Source organism: Octodon degus, unplaced genomic scaffold, assembly GCF_000260255.1.
Source record: "Octodon degus isolate 3935 unplaced genomic scaffold, OctDeg1.0 scaffold00026, whole genome shotgun sequence".
Classification (NCBI taxonomy): Eukaryota; Metazoa; Chordata; class Mammalia; order Rodentia; family Octodontidae; genus Octodon; species Octodon degus.
In genome coordinates this window covers 223,705-232,956 of record NW_004524602.1, presented here as the reverse complement: position 1 = coordinate 232,956, position 9,252 = coordinate 223,705, and the positions used below count along the sequence as shown (strand labels likewise).

The following is a 9,252-nucleotide window of genomic DNA, read 5'->3' as shown; positions in this document are numbered from 1 at the left end:
ATGTGGTGCTGGGGGATCGAACCGCGGTCCCTGTGCTTTGCTAAGCTTGTTCTAAGTAGGTGCTTTAGACCACTGAGCCATCTCTCCAGCCCCTATATTTTCTTTATCAGTAGCTGAAGCTCTGTTATGAAGCTGTCCTTATGAGCTGACCTTCTGAATTCCCTCTGGGTTGTAGTCCACACTGGCAGTATTATGGCAAAATTAGTAAAAATGGTTCACTAAAAAACTGTTGTGTGGGTGATATAGTTTGGAAAAATCTATGAGATTCCATGCTTATGTTGTTTCTAACTGTAAGTCTATTAACTTTTAAAAAAGAAGTGACACTCAATTATTTTATGTATTTTAGTATAGGGTCTGTAGGGCCTCACTACACAGATCGGACTCCTAGTGATCTTCCTGTTTTCAGCCTCCCAAGTGCTGGGATTACAGGCCGTGCCACTATGCCCAGTCTTATTTGCAGTCTCCGCATGCTCAGGGGCGGGGCTGGCACAGCATGCCCAGGAATCAAACCCCAGACTCTGTGACTGCCTAAGCATGCGCATTAATCTGCTGAGCTGTCTGGCCAGCCTGAAGTGACAGTGAATTAAAACAGCACAGAGATGCCTTTTTTGAGTTTTTTTTTTTTGAGACAGGTCCTCATATAGTTCAGTCTGACCTTGAATTCATGCAATACAAAGGTTTAAATAAAATGTTTTGGGTGCCCAGGGATACTTTCTATTTTTTCTGTTCTGAGAATGGAACCCAAGGCCTGCACATACTAGGTCTGCACATACAAGGCTCCTGCTGCAGCCTCCCAAAAGCTTGATTATAGGTGTGTGCCACCATACCTGGCTGCCAGGGAATGTTTTATTGTGTGATTTACACAGGAAGGTGACTGGACAGCAGTCAGTAACTCTACATGCAGAGGCTGGGCAGGCGAGAGAGAGTCCAATCACATGTCCCTTTATAAATGTGTGGATTGTAAGTTTAGTTGTTTCACTTGTTTTCCAATATTAATGACTTTATATAACCAGCATATGTTCAGATCATATCAGGAAGGACAGCTAGACCTTTTGTGACCCTTCTGGTCCATGTTCATCCAAAAGTGTAAGTGGCCTAAAATGCAGTGTGGGAGGCATGTCTGCCTCTGCTGCCACAGGGCTGAAGCAGTGACAGTACCTGTGTGGCACGGGCTGTGCTGGTGTGTGCCTGGTGGCTCCTGGATCATGCTCACCACTGGGTGGCATGGAAAAACTATGCTCTTTGTGATCAGTTTGGGCTTCAGAGCCCCCAGGACTCTGCAGCTGAGCCAGTCCCTTGGCTCTTTTGATCTTCCTTTCCTCTGTTGTAAGTGGTACATGTGAGTAAGGATGTCTCGCAGCATGTAGTTTGCTGCTGGTGCTAGTGTGTGGTGGCTGTGTGATCCAGTCCTGGAGGTGCCACTGCTCATTGCTAACCTGACTTCTTGACCTGGGGTGTGTGTGTGTGTGTGTGTGTGTGTGTGTGTGAGAGAGAGAGAGAGAGAGAGAGAGAGAGAGAGAGAGAGAGAGAGAGGAAGAGGGGAAGGGGGAGGGGAGAGGGAAAGGGGCTCTACGGGGAGAGAGGAGAAGGAAGATAGGAGAGGGAGCCCTAGTGCTGTACCCTGTCCCCTTTTCTTGCTGGCCTCTCCTGGGTCCCTGCTTGTGCTGCATTTTTCTGACTTTGTTTCAGCTTCTCTCCTGACACCCAGGCTTGGTAGTATTAATGATTTTTGTGTATGCCTATTGTCCCCAGGAGTTTAACAAGGGCTGTGCTGTCTAGGACACAGCTGGTGACTTAGCTCTTTAGCCCCAGGAAACACAGCTGAGGGTCTAAGCCAGTCCAAAGCAGGGACCAGATGTGTGGTGAATTTGGGGAAGTTGTTTGTGTCTGTGATGTCATATTTCTTTGTATTTTCTTTGTAAAATATAGCTTGATGTTTGCAAAGAAAGACACAGTATGTAGTTAGGCAGCTTCCTTGCATGGACATTTTCAGAACTGGGTCTGGGGAAGGGAAGTGTGAAGGAAGGATGTGATGTGGCCTGTGGAGTCACTGTGCCTGCCCTAGCACTGGAGCTACACCCTCCCTGATGGCTCATGGTACACATGTGGTCTTGCTTGGTGGTTTACTTCAGCTGCCCTCTGCCTCTTGATTCTGTCCCTGCACTTCTGGGCATCTTCATTGGAAGGGTCACTGTTGTAGGGAAATCACTGTGGGTGTCCAAAAGGTTATGGCTTTGGCTCATGCACACAGAGACTCTAATCACAACTGAGATGTATAGTCACTGAGCCAGCTTGGCAAACCAGGCCCAGACTTGGATGTGGGTGCCATGGTGGTAGATGTGGTCCCATCTCCCACAGTGGCCTTCTTTTCTTATTTCTGCCCTTTCACCTTCTCAATCTTCACTGGAGTGCTGGGGCCTGTGATGGTGTGGGATGGACGCACTGTGGAGGCCACCTGGCCCCCTGCTCTTGAAACCTCTGCCTACTGAGAAGCCTGTTCCCTTCTTCATGGAATGAAGAGGGTACCTAGTCCCTTTAGCCTAGAACTTCCACCTGTCAACATCACCATTTGGCTTTCTTAGGTGTGTTTCTGTGCTTAATTGTGAAAGGTGTGCATACTTGTAGAAAGAAAGACCAACCAATGCTAAGGATGTGGAGTTAAAAGTGAAGGGTCTGTATGTCCATGCTGTAGAAGGGGAGTTGTGTGAGATGCACTCTGAGGGATCTGTGCTCACGACACAGGAGGGCCCTGCAGTGATACTGCTTCAGTGTCTATTGGCTTCAGTGACTTAGCATTCTCTCCATCCATTGTATCATAGAGCCCTGCTCTCACCTAAAGGGACAGAAGAGGGCTGGCAGTAGTGGGGCTTCTGGGACCACCTTTTATGTCCCTTGGAGCTAGTTTGGAGTCGTTTGTTCATCCTTGTGGGGCCTCCTGTTCTACAGAGTTCTGTTTCTTTGACCACAGCTTGTAGCCTGAGGGGGTTGAGAAGCCTGTCAGATTAGAGAAGGAGGGACAGCCTGCTCCTCCTTTGCCTGCAGGGGCCTGATTCTCTCAAGTGCCTAGTGAAACATTATTAAACTGCAGAAATCCACTTGAAATATTTGGATGTGTGGGACGTTTTCTTAGTGATGATACAGACAGCTGGTGATGGTTTAGCAAGGCTCAGGCTGCAGCCTGCTGCTGTGGGATGCTGTGTTGCTGCCAGCAGTACCTAACTTCCGGCCTAGGATTGGAGCAGCTGAGTGCTTATTGGATATAAGTTCAAAGCCTGGAGAACAATCAAAGTTTTCTTAAAGTCAAATGGGAGTGGGACCTTTGGAGAGCAGGTACTGTTGAAGGATAGCCTTTGATACCAGCCCCAAGAATCCTACTATGGCCTCCATAGTGTGGTGCACAGACCAGACCCCTTGCTTTGCCTCTGCTGAATGGCATGGGTAGCAGGCTTGTGCTCCAGTCTACATTGCGGTGACCCAGCTGACAGTTGTAGAATGGGTTTCATCATATCCAGGCTCATGCAGGGTTTGGTGCAGCACTGTCATCCACTTTTGCTTTGAGCCTGATCACCATTTCCAGAACTTGGCAGGTGGTGGTGCACCCCATGCCACCCCCAGCTGCGGGTGAGAGCATGGGTTTATGCAAGCAGGCTTGTGACAGACTGAAACTGCAGAACCTCTGTGGGGAAAGCGGGCGCCCTTCTTCCTGCTCAGCCTGTGTGTGTCTTTCCCACTTTCATTTCCCCTTCCTGTGCTCGTTCTTTTGAGAGCCAGAGCAGGGCACAGCTTGGAGCCCAGGCAAATGAAAGGAGAGTTTGCTTCTCAGAGGGATGCGGATGATCATTTATGCTGCATGGAATCTTTCTGCTGCGAGATCATCACCGTAGGTGGGGCCACTGAAGCTGGTGTGGCGGGACCAGAGGTGCCAGTACTCAAGAAGCAACAAACCAGTTGTGTCAAAAATGAACAGAAGTAGTTGGAGCATTTGGGAGCAATTTGTTTTTCTTCAGAGCAGCTATTCTGAAATATTTTCCCACAGGTCTATGATGTTTGTAAAGTCAGAATTCAGTATCTTGGGGACTGGCTTCTTGGGGGTTGCAGTTTACTAGAATCTCTCTGTACAAGTGTAGCTTGGTGCCAGGCACTAAAAGAGCCTAGGAAGTGACTGACATGTGTAGAATGTGTGCTTTGTCTGTTTTCCAGCTCCTCTTGGTCCTAGGTCAGTAACATTAGGAAAACACCTGCCAGGTCTTATACAAGTGTCGTGTAATCACTGGGTTCTGGGACCTCCTTGTTAAAGAGTTTAGCAGAAGGTTGTACCTTTGTATATTGTTATGGCAGGCTGAGAAACTGTTGTAAAATTTCCTTTCATTCTTCTAATTTTTTTTCTGTATAATTTTGGATCAATACTGAGCTACATCCTGACCTTTTAAAATTTATTATAATGAACTAGGTCTTGCCAAGTTGTTAAGTTGTCCATCTGGGCTCCAGTTTATAGTCTTTCTGCCTCAGCCTCCCAGCCTGCTGAGATTACAGGTGTGCACCAGCAGCCTGGCTTTGCTGTTTTTTCAACTTGGGGAGCTACTAGCTTGTCCAGGGCCTCTTTTGCCTGGCCCCTGGCCTGGCAGCTACCTCTGGGCAGTGTCTGTGGCAGTGGCAGGGCTCACTTCCCTTGTTTACCCTCTTGAGGTTCACTGTCCTGAGTTGTTTGAGACCCAGTATCTGAAAGTCACTGTTTGCCAGATTTTTTTCTTTTTTTTTAGTTTTCAGGAGGGTGCATAGATTTAGTCCCCATTGTTCCATCTTCACTAGAAACAGAATCCCAACCTAGTTGAGTTAGTATAGTAGTATATTGATAGTATAGAGTATATTGATTGCTTGGCTAGCGACTGTCCATCTTTATAATTTTGTCATATTTCTACTGTATTTAAAAAAGCAAAACATTATAGTTAAAAATTTTCTTTTCTTGATCCTGCTGTCTGGATCTTTACAGTGAGGTAGTGAGTAATCTGTATTTGATAATTATTTTTCATGTGTGGATTTTAAAAAGTTTTACTACACACACACATGCACACACACAGTCTTATAATAACACTAGCATGTACACTTAAAACAGTATCATTCTGTACCTTTCATTCTTCAGTTTGGTTTTTTTTTTTTTTGTCAGCATTTAGAAAATCTGTCTGCCTATGGTAAATGTAGCTTTAGCTGGAATGTACATTGTCCCAGGGTGAGAAGCTTGATGTATTGTGTTCTTTGGGTGTCCCATACCCCCTGAAAAGTACCTGGTATAGAGCAGGCACTTGTTAAATATGTGTTGAATGAGTTTATCTTTAGGACTATGCAGTACTTTTTTTCTTTCTTTCTTTTTTTTTTTTGGCGGAAATGGGGATTAAATTCAGACCCTCACGCTTGCCAGGGAAGCACTTATCTTACTGAGCCATCTCCTGGCTCCTGTGGTACTTTTTTTCAATCAGATTTTTTTTTTCAATCAGATTTTATTGGTCCATTTTAGATATACATAATAATCACATTCCTCAGAAGAATTTATACTTGTACATGATATAAGTTGTTTCTTTTTTCTTCCTTAACCTCCCTTCAACCCCTCCTCCCCTTCCTTCTTATAAAAGAATTGTTTCTATTTTTTCCTTTTCTCATTTTAAACAACTTCTTAGGGATATATAGTGTTTGATTGTGTGCATATAGTACAGTTCATCTGTTGACGGATGTGTAGGTGTGTAGGTCTTTGTACCTTTTTTTTTGTGCTAATATGAATAGTGATGTAATAGATGTTCTTGCTTGTGTGTGCCTGTGTACAAGTATAAGAATTTCTTTTAGGAAATTCTGGGATCATAAGGTAGGAACCTCTTCAGCTTCATTCTGTATTCCTGGAATTATGCTCCATGATAGTATTACCAATTTATACAAATATACAACAGTTACCATTTCTTCATACCCTTATGAAAATTTGGTATTACCACACTTTTTAATTTTTGCCAGTCCTACATGTGTGAAATTGTGTGTTTTATTTTTTCTTATTTGATAGTTTTATTTTTTTGCCCCATTCACCCTGTTTTTGAGAAAAAGTCCTGGCTGGCTTAAACTTGCGAGGTAGTCCATGCTGGTCTAAACTTCACAATTCTCCTACCTCAGCCTTCTGTGTGCTGAGATTATAGGAGTATGCTGCCAAGCCTAATTTACTTTTCCTTGTTTTTATTTTATTTTGGCGGAATCAGGGATTGAACTCAGGCCCTTGTGCTTGCCAGGCAGGTGCTTGTTCTACTGAACCATCTCCCTGGCCCTTTTTCCTTGTTTTTAAATAACACATTTCTTCATTCCTGATAGGAATTCAATGTCATCATTCCGTCCTGGCAGAGGGCATAATGATAGTCGGAGGACTGTATTTTATACCAATGAGGAGTGGGAACTGGTAGATCCACCTCCAAAGGACCTGGAGGAGTCTGTGGTACAGGAGGAAAGGAAGAAGCAAATACCTGAGGGCAACAAAGGTATGGACATGTTTCTGTGCTGTCACTCTGTCTATTAACCACCAGTGGCCTCAAGACTCTTTACTGGCAGGTGTGTCTGGCAACATTATCTCTGTGTGTGATATTAAGCATAAAGGCTTGAAAAATAAGAAATAGGTAACTGCACTCCAGTGGTTGTGGAGATTTTTTAAGGAGGTAGAACTCCTAAAAATCATTATCTTCTTTTTTTTTTTTTTTTTTAAAGACATTTTTTTTTTAAATTATTTTATTTATTTATGTGCGTGTGTGTGTGTGGCCAGCTCAGCCCACCAAGGGGCGGGGCTGGCTGGCATGTGGTGCTGGGGGATTGAACCGTGGTCCCTATGCTTTGCTAAGCCTGCTCTTAGTAGGTGCTTTAGACCACTGAGCCATCTCACCAGCCCCCAGTCATTATCTTCTACATGAAAACATTGGTTTGAAAGCTGCTTATAGAAGTTTGAGACATACTCAGAAGAGGAAACACATAGTGTCAGCAATTTTAGTTACACATTGAGTTAGTCAGCTTTCTACTACGGTAACAAATACCTGAGGAAAATCTTCTTACAAAAAGTTTTACTTTGGTTTCTGGCAATGGACCTTTTAGTCCATGGCCAATGGGCAGTGAGGCCTGGTGGGAGTGCGTGCAGAGCAAAACCATTGCTCTTGTGGCCAGGAACCAAGAAAAAAGAGAGGGGCAGAGCCCAGGGCCTGGAAAGACCACCTGCCCAAACCATTCACTCCAGTCTCCACCTCTTCTGCAGCCCACCTGAGGACCAGGCCTTCTAATAGGCCTCTGGGCTGTGTGGAATCCAGGCTGTGGCACGCAGCACCCTGGCTTCTACAGATTTGGGCTATGGCCTCTCTTGTCCATCTGTTTCTTTTCTAAGTACCTCTTCCTTCCTGCACTTACCATCAGTGGGGTTATTATTTTTTAAATTAACTTTATTGGTACTCTTTTTTTTTTTTTTTTTGGCGGAACTGGGGATTGAACTCAGGCCCTTGCGCTTGCCAGGGAAGCGCTTATTCCACTGAGCCATCTCCCCAGCCTGGTACTCTTGATATTCATAATGATCATATTCATCATAGGGAATTTGTAACTGTACATAATATATCTTGATTCTCTTTTTTCTCCCATTCCCCTGCCATCCTTTCAACCCACTTCCTCTCCTTATTAACAAAAACCTTGTTTCCATTTTTCTATTTTTCCTTTTCTTTCCCTTCATTCCCTCTTTCTCCTTCCTTTTTCTCCTTCCCATTTGGACATTTTCTTCCTACTTTCCAATATCTATCATCCATTTTGGTCCTTATGTACTGCAGGTTTATTTATTTTTATTTTTAAATTATTATCTAAAAAGAACACAAAATAGTAAAAAAAAAAAAAAGTGATACAGAACTTCACCTAACAAAACAATCAGAATTTGACACTGGTTGCTGTATTGCATAATGTTGTCTTCAAATTAATTGTTCAGATTACCATATATAAGTGTAAATATCGTATACTCTCCCTAGTGTAAGAACTCAAAAGAAGAAATACAAATGGAAAGGTATAACACAATTAAAAGGAAAGTGAGAATTTAAGGATTAAACAATGAAGAAAGAGCAAGGAGAAAAGCTAGGGAACATGACCGGGGCAAAACCATACATTTATATGCACGAGATGGTTAAGACAGTGATCCTGAGAATCTTCAGCAGGGCTTTTTTTTTTTTTTTTTTTGTGTGTGTGTGTGTGTGTGTGTGTGTGTGTGTGTGTGTCGTACTGGGGATGGAACTCAGGCCCTAGCGCTTGCCAGGCACATTTAGCAGGTTTTTGGTTTTTGAAATTAGCAGTTAATTGGTAGGATTCTCACCCTGACTAACTATATATGCTGCTACCTGTGAACTAAGCAACTGCACTGAAGATAGCAGTGTGCAATAGAAGGGTCATGCTTGGAATGTCTGTCATTCTGATCTTCTAAATACATACTGCTTGTCATGTCATACCAATTACTGCTGTACTGTCTCTCAAGTAAATGTTTGTTTAAAAGAGGGTAATAAATGAAAACAAGAGACAGAAAAAAAGTGTCACAGAACTGTCATGCTACAATGCTGTATACAGTTAGATTTCTAAATTTTTGTGTAAAAATATGTAATTGTTTATTCCAGTTTTTAAAAATGTTTTGTTTTTTTTCTTCAAGGTCAGTGAGGACTCAGGACATAGGAGAACCTGTACTGTAATATCCTGTACCTCAGTTGTGTCCCAAATTTTCTGTTCAAGTAGATTATGGGGCCACAGAGGGAAGTGATCGATAATGTAGCGTGCGTAAGCAGTCTGAAAACATTCTCTCAGGCTTTCACAGAGAGCAAATTGGTCAAGCAATAGCCATGACTCGTCCACATGGCTGACACTGGCAAAGGATCTATAAACTGTGGTACAGGGTTTCAGGGTAAATCCTGAGGGGATTTGACTGGCCTTGTCAGATACAAAAGTTACATTTCTTGTTAATATAACAAGGTCTTGCTTTATCTTGGTTTTAATCATCCAGCAGAAAAGTATAAACGAGGTATAAAAAGTAAAGCTATATTGTCTTCTGGATGGTTAACAACCTAAGTTTGCAGACCAAAATTAGAGAAAAAGGAGGGCTACAAGGAAAGCCAACATTTTGGCCCTAGTCTTCTAAGGTCAATTAAGACTCAGGACATATGAGAACTTGTACTGTAACGTCATGTACCTCGGTTGTGTCCCAAATTTTTTGATCAAGAAGATTATGGG

The 9,252-nt window shown here is 43.2% G+C and overlaps 1 protein-coding gene across 1 annotated transcript in view; it reads left to right on the top strand.

Moving 5' to 3' along the window:
* Tbc1d2b (TBC1 domain family member 2B) overlaps positions 1 to 9,252 on the top strand; it is a 71,954-nt gene that overhangs the window by 32,182 nt on the left and 30,520 nt on the right. The window contains exon 4 of the mRNA XM_004628879.2: positions 6,343 to 6,506. Coding sequence (XP_004628936.1) covers positions 6,343 to 6,506 — 164 coding nt within the window. The remainder of the gene's footprint in view (positions 1 to 6,342; positions 6,507 to 9,252) is intronic.